This window comes from Phyllostomus discolor, chromosome 11 (genome assembly GCF_004126475.2).
Source record: "Phyllostomus discolor isolate MPI-MPIP mPhyDis1 chromosome 11, mPhyDis1.pri.v3, whole genome shotgun sequence".
Lineage (NCBI taxonomy): Eukaryota > Metazoa > Chordata > Mammalia > Chiroptera > Phyllostomidae > Phyllostomus > Phyllostomus discolor.
This window is the reverse complement of record NC_040913.2, coordinates 10571492-10587614: the sequence shown is the minus strand read 5'-3', so window position 1 is coordinate 10587614 and position 16123 is coordinate 10571492. Positions and strand designations below refer to the sequence as shown.

Here is a 16123-nt window from a genome sequence, read left to right as displayed (position 1 = left end):
TATAAAACTGGGTGGGCCAAATCGTTTAAATAAAATTACATATTCATGGTATTATTAAATTCAAGAATTTTTAGGAATGGCACATAACTTTTAAAAAGGACTGATTCTGGAAAAGATAAACTATTGCCTTAAATTTTTTTTTGTTTACTTTTGTAGCAGTCATACATTCACTCAGATAGCAAATACATATTGAGCTCTCATACTTCAAGAATTTATAGTCTAGCAGGGAATTGCAGGCATTAAACAAATCATTTTGCAATTAATTCGTTAATTACACTAATGATACGAGCATCCTGGAGAACGAAACGCTATGAAGCAATCGTTGGAATGAGAACAAATAGCCGAGAAGGGGTCCCCAGGCTGGCAGTTGCAGTTTCCTGTGGGCTGTAACAGATACTACTGAGAAAGTTAAAACTGCAGAAATATATTCTCTAAGAGGTCTAGAGGTCAGAAGTCTGAAGTCAGTATCACTGAGCAGAAATCAAATTGTCAGTAAGGCGGAGCTCCCTCTAATGCCTCTAGGGGAGGAGAATCCATTATTTGCCTCGTCCTGCTTCTGGCATTCCTGGGCTCCCGGCAGCATCCAGTCCCTTGCTTTGTGGTCCCACTGCCTTCTCCTTTCCCTCTGTACAAAAGACATCTCCCTCCATCTGCCACTTATAGGGATACAGGTGATTGCACGTAGGGCCCACCTGGATAATCCAGGGTAATCTCAGAACCTTTCATTACAGTTGCAAAAATTGTTTTCAAGTCCGGAGCAGCTGACTGAGGCAAGGTTCTAAATGGATAGAACTTTTCAGACTGGGAGGATGGAGTGTGCAAATCCTGCGGGACCTGGTAGAAATCAATTGAGGGTTTGAAAAAGGATATGTGGGGGGAAAACAGAGAGTAAAGGAGTAAAAGTGGGCAAATCTGCCTAGAGATGTGGAATCTCTGGTTCATCCGGACCAGAAACATCCATTCTGTTTGGACTCTGGAGGCCATCAGAAAGAGTCTGCATTCTGTGTATGCGTATTTCTTTATACTGAATCAGCCAATTCTGTTTCTAGGGCAATTACAACTATTAGAAATCTCCAAGTCCCTAGGCACACATAGTTCTGCCTATGGAACTAAGTCCAGCTGTTTTCTGCACAGCGTAACTGGGTTTGCCAAGATATAGCTGGAGAAGCAATTTCTCATATATGCAAGAGGGAAACAAATTAAATTCCATTACACAAGTGGGTTGTGTTCTTAGGACTGTTTGATAGTAGGAATTTGGCTATGGTCTAGTTAAGATGAGGTATGGGCAGAACGCTTAGTTATTTCCCTACCTCCTCCTCCTCCTCCTTCATCGTAACTATGATTTGAAACCTTTCGATTTTCATTTTGAGATTTAACAGGCCACAAATGGAATTGTGTTACAGGACTTGAAGTTGGAATTGAAGACAATATTGAAACTGTATATTAAAACTGATGTGTTATGCTCAGTTCTAATTAGTTTCTAACAACTAATTACTGCAATTATTTTGCTAAGAACAGTTATTATTTACACATCTTTTACAACTTCAAATTTCTCTCATGGGCCCAAGAACTTCACTTGTTTGCTATGGAGTGTGTGTGTGTGTGTGTGTGTGTGTCTATCTCTATCTCTATCTTTATCTCTATCTCTATCTCTATGTATCTATCATCTATCTATCTATATACATTTAGTTCTTATTATGTTATTATGCCTGGCTTTCATTAATACCCTAACCACTGTGTTTGGTCATGCCCAGAATAAGAGCAGATAGAGAAAGGTTCTTAATCAGAGCTGCCAAATCAGAGCTGCACACACTTTTGACAGGGTCCCATCCCCAGTACAAACCTGCATAGCAAGGCCACCCCGTTCACATAGCACTGGTAATGGGTCCTATTTAAGCTTTGAAAATTACATTTGTCAAATAATTTTCTTTATTACAAAAGCTACAGATTTTCAAAGTGAGGGAGGAAAAATGAAAATGATTCCATTATTGTAGATGATGAAATCAATGAAAAATATACAATTACTAGTCTATTAGTTAAAATATACTTTACCCTATGACTGCCCTTCCCCCTCTCATTGGCATTTGTTTGTCAGTAAATTGCTCATCTGTGCTCCTAGCTGCTGCGCAGGATGGTGGGGGCTGGGTGTTCATCAGAGCAGACCTCTGCTTTGTGACGTACCTTAGGTCTCTGTGTGTTTACCGTGCTTCAATACGGTACCCAGAGAACATGTTCTCTGAGTGGTAAAATAAAATATCAGTTAAAAATAGAAATACATTTAGGGAATCATGAACCATCTGCCCCTCTAAGTTCTTCAAAGGCCACAATGTTTTACTGAGTCAGATAACCACGTCCCAGTAGAAATGCGTGCTTGGAACTCTGATTTAATACGATGCAGGCAGCTTTTCACAGAGACTCATATATGGAGGGACCATGTGTACATATTCGAAAGCTTTGGGATTGCCATTGAATATTAGTTTTGTTGTATTGTTCATTGTCTCTTAAAGGCTCATGCATTCTGCCTGAGAGTTTACAGATACCAGTAATGGCTGCCGACATGTACAGATGTTACTTTTATGGATTAGTAAGACCTTTCTGAATTCTGGTTTTCCTTTTGGTCTTTACAAACGAGAGGCATAGGGCTAAGTTTTAGGCTGAAATATAGCCTCTCTTTCCTAGGCCTCCTTCTGTAATTGTCACCTCCTTCCCTTCATTGTTCTGTCATTTTATCCTTGACTTATAGCACCTTTGTCTTTGGTTATAAGCTGTCTCAAAGGCTTTTCTGGAAATATACTGTGCAGAAGCACAAAATGATGAAATAAACATACTTCTTCATTTGTTTTAAAGGATGCTTAGGTTAGACTAGGTGACCTCTAAGGTCCTTTCCAGCTCTAAATTTATGTTACTGTCACCAAAGACAGACAAAAAATCTATTAGGCTCTAGGCCAGGAGATGACTGCCAAGTTCTATACTCCGGGTGCAGGTATATTTCTTCCTGAAAGTGGAGTCCTGGATTCAGCAGCCTGCTAAGGGGCCTCCCAGTCTCCTGGTGATAAAATAAGAAAACTGATGGCTGGAAAAAAAATAAAAACAAAGAACTACAAAAACCAAGAAATAGAAAAGAGAAGAGCTTAATTATTTCTCTGGGGGCATTTATATACATTTGAACAACTAAACGGGAGCTTAACAAGTGCAGCGAATTTAATGAAATTAGTCCATTTGAATATTGTCACAATCTTGCTCCCACATGAACATTAGGTATGATTAAAATTTATTTCTTGTGCTTGTATGGGTCCCCAAAGCCTCCGCTGTCAACATCATTATAAAGTAGCCCTTCGAAGTTTTCAGAAGACTTTCACGTTTAGAGCAGGTGGTTGGTCCACTGCTTCAGGGAATATAACATTTGGGGGATATATTTTCTGTTTGTATGAATTTGGAACTTGTGAAATTATCAATAGGGTTGTTTATTTTTGTTAGTAAGATAAAAGTCATTGAAAATAAAGAAATGCTAAATATTATGTACTGAAAATTTCCAAAGCTGATTAAAATATTTTCTTTAAACCCAACTACATTATAATGGAAAAGCAAAGGGAAAAACCCAAGCAATAATTTAAAAGATATGTTTGTGAAATATAAGTATTATTTTACAGTAAATAATATTTTAGAGGAAAATATGACTCCAAGAATGATTTACATGTAAAGTTGACTGATCAATTGAGGTTCATGGGGAAATTCAGGCAGCTTCTAATTCCTTTCCAATACGTGGTGTAGTGAGTAGTACACAGTACCCCTAGGAAACTAGCACACTCTGAAACAGAGGTTCTTTCTCTCTGATTTTACATTATGTATTGGTAGAAAGTACTTGAGTGTTCAGTTGGATGGTATGTTAGTAATCTTAGAGTTATTGTTCCTTGCAATTAATTTTAAATTATTTGTAATGCAGATGGTAGTTTTATATTTGAAATTTAATTAATGTTGCTGTCAATTATATTTTTTAAAATTAAAAAATGTCTGTATAAGATTCTAGGAGCTTATAGTATTTAATAATGTGTCTAATAAAAGGTTAGTTAAATGTAATTTATATGCGAAATCATTTTGACTCAGTTTTATTGGCTCAAGTAATATTTAATTTATTAATACTCAGGTAATAGTTATTCCCTAAATAACATTTTACTTTTTTATATTGAAATCCGACAGTGAACTGAGACAGAAAATTGGTGCAAAGTGGTGATTGTCAATCATCATAAATTCATGAATGATAGCCTGTATCTTACTGAGAAGGGTTTAAATTTGGTTTGTGTGCCTTGGAAAATGGGAGTTAGTATAATATTTCAAAACTCATATAATAGTATGTGCAATTGATTATAATTAGAACTGATTATTTAAAACTGCATAGTTGCTTTGAATCAAATGAAGGTCATTATAAAATAAACCAAAGGTTTATTACCACTTGCTTTTAAGTTTTAATTCAAAAGTTGAAAACTATAAAGAGAGAGCTTTTGCTCTAATTAAAGTATTTATCTTATAAAATGACATCAAATAGGTTACTTGCGATCCACCTGGCTAACTGACACCTACAAATACTTGCCTTGTCAAGAGGCAAGAGTTAGGATGAAGACTGATTAATACCATCCTTTAATAAGCTCATGTTTTCTCTCTCATTCTAACATGTTATTTGATTTATTATAGTGATTGTATTGGTTTCTAAATAAATACAATATTACCTTGTTAAAATAATATTAGTGAGTGTTACCTAAAAGAAATCACAAAATATGATATCTTTAGAAGGACATTAGTTATATGTGAATAATAATAAAGATGATAATAAAGTATTTATTTTGTTTATTTTTACTTCATTATATAAATTTAGAAACATAGATCTCTAATTTAAAAATTATTTGTCTATAATTATAAAGCCAAATAAATGGTAAAGATTAACTTAAAAATAGCTTGTGGCTCAGTGATTGAACTGAGATAGTGCTATTACAAAAAGGTTACTCATTTTGAATTGATTCTATAGATGTTTTCATTTTTTAAATACTCTGTAAGACTCTTACCCACCTGAAAGTTTATTCCCATAAACCTGGCTCACAAAATCAACCATGTAACTTCTTTCTGTTCTGAGATGTCAAAGATGAAGACTTGCCCTATAGAGAAAATGTGCTATATGGAAGCGGCATGAACACAAAGCAGCATTTAGCAGTGGTACCCGATGTCACCCAAGTATTTGAGGAAACTCACAAAAAACATCTTTCTGTACTCACACTCACCTTTGCTGCCAGAATCAGTAGGGAGGCCCAGAAATGGTGTCAAAGGAAAATTTGTTCTTGAAGAATAGGATCACCGATTAATACATAAAGTATACTGCCCCAACTTCTTTTAACCCGAGATAGCAACCTACCTACGACAGCCAAAGACACTCCAGTGTTTTTGCTCCAAGAAATCAGGCGACTCAAAACTCTGGAAACAGAAATTTTATTATATAGTCACCTAATCTAAGTTGTATAAAAAGTAATAAACAAACAAACAAAAAACATCTACCATCATTGCCAACAACCCAGTCTTCAGTCTTGTCTTTGACCTGTAACAAAGATGGCGATGGTGATAGAAAGAGTGGTGTCCGGGTGGTCTCTGCTTCTATTATTATGTGTTTACATCCTGTCCCAGTGAACTGATCTACGACTTCTAGGACAGACCACTTGTAATAATTTATCATGAACTCTTGAGTTGGATTTCAGGTTTTTTTCACCTGAAATTGTGCAAATGCATATCAAGACAACACAGTTTTGCTGTGAATCCGAAACAAATTCTATCCCATTCCAAAGAAAGTGTTTTAGTATCAGCCAATAGGGTATAAGCATGAGTTTCAAACAAGCAATGTTGGTAAAGTCAGGCGAAGTGACTTTCTAGTGGCATGCTGTGTGTAGATTATTTATTAGCACTCCTTTTTCATATTTCATATGTGGAAGACAAAGGGAACTGGAATCTTGTTAATCATCATTTTACAACATTTGTATAGCATGTAAATATATCAGTGCTTGCCTTTTTCCCATGTTAATGAAAAATGAGTCGTACTTGGGGAGTGAGTATTCCTATTAAAATGCTGTCATCCATTACGAGACCTGCTTAGAAGAAATAAGCACAGATGGTAGGTCTATTACTTCTCTAAAAAAAAAAAATTGGCCTCTCTCTTTTTTTGTGTTTTGTTCCCTCCTTCTCATAGAAATGTGAGCAATTTTTCAAGTCAAGAAACCTCTGTAGGGATCCTTGAAATGTTTTATCCATTACTTATACATTTAGGAGCAAAAAGAGTGATTAATGATTTATTAAAATTTCATAATGAAAAACTCAAATAAAAAGTCTTTGTTAGAAAAATTTTTTATTTGATTTAGAAACCATATGTTTTGCATGCAAATTAAAGTCTGTAGGGAGTAAGTTTTTATATCAAGCTGGGATCCTGAATTACTCATTTAGTAATGGCAAAACCATTTAGCCCATGTTAAAAATACCTATGTGGATCTTTTATTTATACATGGTTCAGTGAAAATTTGTGTGTTGCATACATGCCAGAAAAAGAGCACAAGAAGTTTTAATGTTTTGTTTAGGTTAAAAATACATGCATACCATAAAGTATGCAAATCTTAACTCTCTAGTTCAGTTTTTTACCTTTAAAAGCGTAAAATGAGCACTTTTGTATAATGAGGGCCCAAATCAAGAAACCTACTACTAGAATTCCAGAAACCCCCTTTAACTTTCTGGGTACTCTCTCCTAGAATAGTACTTAGGGTGACTTGAAGCATCATGGATTCATTTTTAAACTTCTTATAAATAAAATCATAGAGTATGTTCCATATCCTGCTTCTTTCATTCAACATTTAATGTACAAGGTTTTTAGTATAGCTGGGATTCATTCACTCTCACTGGTATGTAGCACATCGTTATAGAAATATACTGACATCTATTTGTCAGTGCTAATGCTTCTGGACATTTGGGCTGTGTCCAGTTTGGGGCTATTAATGAGTAATACTTTTCTGAGCATTCTTATACCTGTTGAGTGTATATCTGAGGTCATAAGATATGTTCAGCTTCAGCATACATGTCAAACGGTGGTTTGGATCTGTTTACACTTCATCCACAAAGAGAGAGAGTTCCAGTCACTCCACATCTGCGTTAGCTCCTGGTATCCCCTGTCTTTTCCATTTAAATCACTCTGGTGTTTATCTCCCACTCTTGCATTATGAGATGTCTTCCTTTTCCCTGGAGTCTGCATTAACTACACTACCTAAGACCTATTCTTGCTGTATTACTTCTAGGGCTACCTCAGGCTGTAACTTTTTTAGTTTTTCCCCAAGCTGTCTTAGTTCAAATGGGCTTCTCCATATGCTCAGTGCCTACTACCTGCATCATCCCTACCTGTCACCTGGCGTATGCAATTCCTTCTCTCTCTCTCCTGGGTGCACTGAACATCTCAGTTATTCCTTGTGTTATTCCTTAGCTGTTTCACTTGTCTTTAGGCTACACCACCCTGTCAGGAAAATAAGGATAATTATACTGCTGGAATCTAGTAGGTATTTTAAAAATATAGTAAAATGTAATGAATGAATGAATGAATGAATGCATGAATGCATGAATTAATTGATGCATAATATTCTCAGATAGATAATTAGCATTTTGAGGTCAAGAATTGAGTCTTATACCTTCTCATAATCCCAGTCACTTTACAGGATTTGAATATTGTAGGAAGCACTTAATCTATTGAGTTTAAATATTTGTATGAATACTAAGCTGACATTATATGATTGTCATTTTGGAAGGGTAGTGACCTACAATGACTTTTACTGCCTGTGAAATCACCCTTTTACCCATGCTGTACTAGACTCTTGTTGTCCCCCGTCCGGTGAACCTTGGTGAAAGCAGATTGTACTTTATTTGCAAATAAATATGCAGGTTTTATTTGCTTCCTTATAATAATTTTGGTTTTAATGTATTGCAGTTTTGCAGTTAACATACATTTATAGTTCTTTTGTAGTCCAATATGTAAAAAAATATTATTGGGGATGTATCTATATGTTGTGTAAAATGAGTAAATGTTAACCCAGATCATATGGACTAAGACATGTGTAATTCAGAAAGAATTGGTAACAAGGTGAGATGTATATTAACTTTTTCTAGAGTTTGATAAGTAGTATTAAAAAGCACAATTAATTTTGGGTTGGGTCCTTTGAAAGTATAACATGAGAATAATTTATATTTTCGTGTTAAGCATTCATCCAGAAAAAACACTGTAGCTCTTTCAGCTTCTGTTCTAAGAAAAAAAATGCAGTTCTGTATACTCCTTAAGGAGTGAATCTGAACTCAAGTCTGTTCAAACAGTGGTAGCAAATACTACTCTGACCAGGTTACTAAGTCATGTATCTTTCACTGTTCACTTTGTTAGTTATACTCAGCGTGTGGTTGGAAATGGAATCAAAGCCCAGTCCGGCAATCCTGAAGTCAAAGTCAAAGGCACTGATCCTGTGATAAATCAGATCATTGATAAACTGAAGCATGTTATTCAGGTAAGTGCCTGTCATCTTTTATTGGTGTACTCAGTGGTAAATAACAAATGGGTGCTTTCCACTATATGTGATAAATTTGTTAATGCTATCTGATAATCCTACCTCAAACTGAGTATTGGAATAACTTCTTGTATTTAGGGTTTTGGAGATATTTGGTTGAATGATTTTTCATGTAAAGTCAATGTGCAGCAGTGTTTGAATGGCTAGGAAACCTGTGTCTGTGACAAGGAGCCATAGACTCCTCATTTCAGTAAATAATGAGACTCTCAGGATGAGCTTCATCCCTAATAATAAGCTTTAGACCTGAGAACTACTGACCATTAAAGAAAACACATAGCAGAGTGTGGGAGGCGCCGGATTCACCATTCAGGGAAGTCTCCCAGCCTTTCTACTGAGGTTTCTGCTGCATTTTCAACAAAAGCCATAAATGAATAATGTACATTTCTTATATTTATTTTCTATATTGCCTTTTACATGTTATCTCATGACCTAATTGCTTATGAAATACCTCTGTTTTACACTTAATGTTATTTAGTCAAGTGAGTTTTTGCTGCTGGTTTTAGTGCGTGGCATGGGAAGCATGCAAATATCTATCAAAAGAATATTTTATTGAACTATTCTATCAACCAGAAACAAAGATTATGATATGTTATAAAGATTACCCTCCATTCTGCATCTATGGGAGTTTCAGGTAAGAGGGACTATGTCTTAGTTATTGGTCTTTATGTAATGATTTATATGTGCATATTTTTTTCTAAGCACCTGGTTGATACTTATTTCTAGTGTTATGTGATTATTTGTTGGAAACTATACTTAAACATAGTACAGCATTTTTATTGATATTAAAGTATTCTAGAGCCATTGGTATGCTTCCCATAATTTTTCTGCAACACTTAGGTTGATGGGGAGCCAGTTCTCAGGATTCTGTTTCTACGAGGGTCCCTGTATCCTGAGCAAAGTTCATGTGAGCAGGGCATGGGGCCTGTGTCCAAAACCATAGATTTCTACCTCCCACGTGGCGATAATGACTGCTTTGTTTATTCTGTGACCATCACTTTAGGAAAGTAGAGCTCTCCCCTGGGAGGCAGAACCAAAAGTAGCTGCCATTGAGAAAAGTGTAAGAAAAAAAATGGTGTCACAACTATTAGTAAGTTAAACCTCACGGCCTCTGGTGAATTAAACCAATTCCCTCAGAGAGAAAGCTCCAAGGTAAAGTAAGTACCTGCCTCGTGCTGCCAAGTGCTGAGACATTTCTGGAAAGTGACTAGTCTTGGGACTGGGTCGGGTGCTGAGTGACAGTGAAGAGCGTGGGGCAGAGCGAATAGTAGGAGCTAGACCGGAGACTGAGGCCGAATGGCTGAGGTCAGCAAAGAGTAAGCCTGTTGTCCTCAGAAGCAATCATGTGGAGTTTGTCAGTGAATGTCACTCAGTCACTCAGAAGGAGGGAGGCCACTCTTCCTGCCAACTTTCTGGAAACTTACTGCTTCTTAATATGAAAAACAGGAGCTCCAGTTGAAATTAACCTTGACACAGTGAGAACCTAATGAGGTTTCAGGAAAAATTAGAACATTACATTCATTCTTGAGCTTCTAGCGGCTCAATAACCAATCTATTAGGAACTTGACATATAAGCTAACTAGATTTCTAAGCAGGCACTGATGTATCGGTGTCATTGTTGGGGTTCCCAGGAAAGGGATGCTGGGATGCAGCTTTGTGTACGGGAGCTCCATGGCAGAGTGCCCTCACAGTCGGTGAGGGACAGGAGGAAATAGGGCTGTGCAGAGGGAGCAACTAACTGTACTGTAACTATCACAGAAGGCTAGGCTGAACCCGGCTGGAACGGTGGAGCTGGAAGGGTCCTTTCAGATTGTCTGAAATTGAGACAAGGAGGCGGGTCTTTATCCCCCCCGACTGACCAGTCATTGGATGAGGGTTACTGGAGTGGAAGGGGGTAGAAGTATGTTAACTCAGCTCTGAGTCATCAGTAGCCAATCATATTACCTGAGCTGAAGCAAGGATTGCCTTGGGCTAGGGGGTACCCCACAGCATCGTGCACTATAGTAGAGTCTGTACATCAAGGCTATTTGAAAATGTTAATACACAATTGATCATAAAAAACCAAAGAGCTGAATGCAATCTGCTTGTCTCATTGAGACACAGTGAATTCTTAGTGGTCTCCAGAGCTGGGTAAGCATTCCCCAGAGAGAGCACAGGCTGATCCACAGGAGGGCAGGAAGGAGAAAAGAGAACTTCTGGTGTATATTTATTCTCTCTCCTTCTGTTAACTTTTTTTTAGTTGTAGGAACGTGTATGCAATATGTAACTGTGCAATGGTACATGCATAGAGTTTCAAAATACAGAAATATATGTGTCAAGTGGGTGTGCATTCCAACTGTTTCGATGGAACATGTTACATGATAAAAACAGATGGGGAGCCCCGCGATAGGTGGTGAGGATGGAGCTGCTCTAGAGGGAAGAGGGAGTGGCATCAGGAAGCATATTGACAAAGAAATAGGTAAACACCCCAAGTAGAGGGTCTGTAACAACTCTCAGGCAGAGGGCTCACTGGTATTGTCTCCCATCCAGCAAAACACTCCCCTCTTCTGGTTGCACAGGCTCCAAAGCCACCTCATTTTCAAGATGGCAGAAGTAGTCCTACTTTTTTTTTAAAGCTCCAGTGTTAAGTTTTGTCCCATTGGTTTAACTTTATATTGGTGTGAATATCTCCAATGATTCATGCTTAAGTTTCATTCTAGGGTTGCAAGAAAATATCAGATAAAAATGTGACCTTGGAGGTTTGTCTTTTAAAAGTCCACTCAGATAATCTGATTCAAATTTAGATTTTTATAGAAGATAGCAGAAAGTCATATTTTTGTGTGAGCATCACTAAAATAGGTACTTTCACTATCTTAGAACATGTTTTCCTCTCAGTCAGATCTTTTAGCGATGAAGAGAAATTTTTGATTTGACCAGACTTCAGACTTCTTTTTTTTAAAAGATTTTATTTATTTATTTTTAGAGAGGGAAGGGAGGGAGAAAGAGAGAGAGAGAGAAACATCAATGTGCGGTTGCTGGGGGCCGTGGCCTGCAACCCAGGCATGTGCCCTGGCTGGGAATCGAACCTGCGATGCTTTGGTTCACAGCCTGCGCTCAATCCACTGAGCCACACCAGCCAGGGCCAGACTTCAGACTTCTGATGTGTGTGTCCCCTGGAAGGAGCAGCTCTCGTGCTTCTGTATCAAGGGGCAGCTCAAGGGACTCACCTCAGTGTCAGGTCTGAACAGGTTCAGAGAATTGTCTTCTCAAAGTGAGAATTTATTAATTGGGTGGAAGCATGTGACAAGGGAGGAAATAGAAGTTGGAACATATTTTAGAATGTCATCTGTAGGTTTAGATGTTTATTTGTTTGTGTTCGGGTAAAAAAATGAGTTTATTTTTTGTTGCAATGGCTATTACGTGCATTTGTTAATGGCGTGCTATGAAAATGCCATCTCCCATCACAGGCATAAGCAAGTGTTTCTCTTGTCCGTTTTTTCCATATGTGGAAATAAGCCAGGCATATTTTTGTTAGCAAAAAAAAATGGCTCCAAGGATTAGCTCCCAAATACTTTTCCTCTGGCCTGCTGTTGGACTGCACCGCATTTCTACCCTGTCACCTTTGCAATGAGAGTCAGCAAACTTCTTGATAGGAATTTTACTTTGCAAAGCCACTTCTTAAATGTCCTAATCCTTAATTTATTCAAAATATTCACCCAATGCTCATTGAGTTCCCACCATGGGCCTGGTTTTGCACAAGGCACTGAGGCTAAAGAGGTAAACAAAGTAGAACTAACTCCGCTCTCCCGGAGTTACATGCTAAGGAAAAGTAAACAAGCACATACAGTCAATACAGCTGACAGATATACACAAATCAAAACAAGACAAAGTAGGGAAATGTACTTAAGAAGACTGTGCTGGTGGAGGCCACTCAGAGGGGTATAGTTGGGTTGATCCTAAATGAGGATCATAGCAAGGAAGAAAGGAATCATAGGAAAATCTGGGAGAACGGTGTTTGGGGCAGAAGAAATAATCAATTCAAAGGACCTGCCACATGGATAGGTTTATTGCATTCTGAGAACAAACACAGCCATGTGGCTGGGATGGAAAAAGAGAAGGAGAGAGACAACCATAAACTGAATTGAAGGAGGTCTCATGGGGAGTTTAGATGTATCCCAAATTTGGTGGGAAACCATTCAAGACTATGGGCAGAGGATGATACAAGTGAATTCATGTTTGATGAAGATAATGTTGGTGACACTATGGAAAATGGACCCTGAAGAGCAAGAACAGAAGAACGTGATGCAGGCAGAAGATCGTGGTGATTAGAGCTAGAATAAAAGGAGTGACGGATGTGAGGAGCGGAGAGATTTAGATAAATGTGGGAAATGGAGCTATCAGAAATTGGTGACCAATTGGAAACTGAGGTGATGGGAAGAGAGGATAAGGACAACACCTAGGTTTGGTGAGATGACTGTGTCAGTAAGTGAGAAAAAAAAAAAAAAAACAACCCTGGGAGTGGAGCGGGTCTGGGTTTGGCTCATGGAGGCTGATTAGGAATTATGGTTCTCTTAAAGCTGAGTTTCCTGTTAGACACCCAAGGGACCATCCAGAGTTCAGTGGTGAGCACAGAGCCGGAGACGGACACTGGGGAGAGATACTTCCCAGCAGTTTCCTACCTTCGAAGGCCTGTGCTTGAGGTTGGCAGTGCTTGTACCTTTCAAAATCACCTGTGATATAATATTTACGGTATAGCTAATAGCCAGTGAGGAATTTTCTCAAGGGTTAACTTGAACGTCCTTAGATGTTCCCTTCCAATTGGATTGTCCTTTGAGAGTAGATTGGAAACTGAACTTGATTACTCTTAGTTTGTCTGGCTGAGGATATGCATGGGCATTTTAGCACAGATTTCCTCTCTTCCTAAACTGATTTGGAAACTTCTTGTTCATATTAACTAAGCTTGTTTAGAGCCAAGTTGGCAGCAAAAAAAAGTTGCAGTTATGCAGCAATTTATCTTTAAGCATTAAAAAACATCTATCATTTTTTGAAGAGAAAGATCTCAGCAGTTAAAAACCTATCTTCTGAGCAATTTTAAATAATAATGATCCACTGCTTAGAAATTACATTACCTACATTCAATATGAAACATAAATAATACCAGAGATATTTTCTATGATTCTTTTATTGCAAAACCAATAAGTGTTACAGTGTTGTTAAAGGTGGTAGATTTAAGTAACAGCTTATTTCTTCAAATGTAATAATTCTAATACATGTAAGAATATTTTTAGTTTCTATGAAATGTTCTTTTTTATAGGAAGACTAAAACTTTAAAAAGTAGTCTTCATACATAAAATTAATTTAGTTTTTAATGAGTGTAAAGGCAATAATTATAAGCATTTACTTAAAAATCACAACATGTACATATTTTATAGTATGTATTTCAACAATCACAATTACTGGATTCAAACAGAGATAAGAGATTCTTATTTTTTGTAGGAAAAGACCGTTAAATTGCCTTCTTTTTTCTTGCTCTATTCCTAGGATACCAATGTGATAAAGAGTAACTTTAATTCTATGATAGACTGAAATGAGGCTCTCAATAGATAAGTATGAGGTTAGTGGTTATCAATACAAAAAAAACCCATAATTTCAAAAAGATTAGTATCTCAAAGTTTCTGAATTCTGAAAACTAGTCAAACTTTTTTCTTCACACCACTTACTAGAAGACATTTTGGGAAACTTTTTGTATTACTAGTGTAGCTTGTAACAGGGATGCAGAAGTGGCCAATCATAACTGATTGGTCGATTGTTAATTGTGATCTGCTGGGCATGCAGTGGCAGCTGCATCTGAGAAATCCCTTTACTTCCGCTGATTCCTTTTCTTGCTCAGGGAACTCACCCTAACACCCTGACTCCTTCCCCCTCGTGCCCACTGCACCGTAATGACAGTCCCCAGGCTTACAATATTAGTATTCCAGCTTAAGACAAGCACCTTTGATTTTGTGTTAGCCATGCAGCAGTGATCAAAACACATTGTTCTCTTTGGATTCAGAAGAAAGTGTTTGAAATTCATTCAATAACTTTGAATGGTCATCTAATTTAGCAATTAGTTTGTCTGAGTGAATTCAATGGAAGTTTGCTTTCCGGATTGTGTGGTAATAATGCACTGACTTCACTACTGGCCATTTAATTAAAAAAAATCGATTGTCAGCATAACAACAACCACTTCAATTAGCATACAACCAACTGGAAATGAAAGTATAAAAACTCTTTTTGAGAGTAATGGGATTTGGGTTGGCCATAGGTAATTTATTTTTTATTATTTAAAGAGTATGTAATTATTTTATGTTAGATAAAAATTTGACTTATATGCACTTGTCTGCTGCTGATCTTATACTCTGTCATTTCCTGTTAAGATCTGAACCTTTTATCTGCCAGGTTTTATGTTTGTAAGACATGTTGAAAGAGCATCGAATACTAGAACTCGTATACTTTTTATTTAGGTGATTAGGACAAACTACAGCCATATATAGCCTAAAATCTTTAATCTTTCTGTTTAAAACCTAATATAAATTATGGTTCATATCACACAATAAGATTCCCAATAACAACCAGCTCCTACTAAATTCATATTTATTAAAAAAAATGAAACCACTGGGCTTTAGGGTATTTCAGGAATTATGAAATATAAAAGATAAATGTGCAGCATTGTATTATCAACAATTAGAAGAACTGAGAAAAGTAATGATCTTGACCATTGGTAACATAACTACCCATCAGAGACTCCAAATAACTAAAATAAAATAAAGTCCCTTTAGTTTCAGAATACGTGCTGCTGTAGCGAATATCCCTTTAGTGTCATTAAAGTACGTCTGCCAGATTATAGTGATGTGCGTGACCTTTGAGTTAGCGCAAGGCACGGGCTAAATTTCAGCTCTGTGGGCATGAGCTGTATGTCTGTAGTCATCTCACTTAACATCTTTGGCCCTCAAAATAATTTTGATACATAATCACAAAGACAATAATGAGTGTTGAAAGGTGTGGAGAAGGGGGACCCTCAAACATTGCTTGGAAGGTAAAACTGTACAACTACTTTGGGAAATAGGTAATTCCTTCAAAGTTTAAACACAGAGTTACCATATGACCCAGAAATTCCACTCCTGTGTATTCCCAAGAGTGAAGAATATATGTGCACACACAAAAATTTCTACATGAATCTTGATGGCAGCATTATTCATAGTATCTAGTAAGTGGGGATGACTCCAATGGTCACCAACTGATGAATGGATGAATACAATGGGACATATCTATACAGTGAAATATTCTTCAGCTGTATAAAAACAAGACTGATACTGATAAGTTGCTATAACATAAAAGAATCTTGGAAGCATTATTTGAAGTAAAAGATGCCTATCACAAAAAGTCACGTATTGCATGATTCTCTTTTTAAGGGAAATATTAATATGTATATATTACCATTTTACTTGAAAATCAATTTTTATGTGTATATAGAGCATTCTCCAATATTG

General features: G+C 37.0%; 1 protein-coding gene across 1 annotated transcript in view; it reads left to right on the top strand.

The window, feature by feature from the left end:
• Window positions 1-16123, top strand: part of GPC5 (glypican 5) — a 1172420-nt gene that overhangs the window by 385945 nt on the left and 770352 nt on the right. Inside the window, exon 6 of the mRNA XM_028526582.2 lies at window positions 8438-8558. Within this exon, the coding sequence (XP_028382383.1) occupies window positions 8438-8558 (121 nt within the window). The remainder of the gene's footprint in view (window positions 1-8437; window positions 8559-16123) is intronic.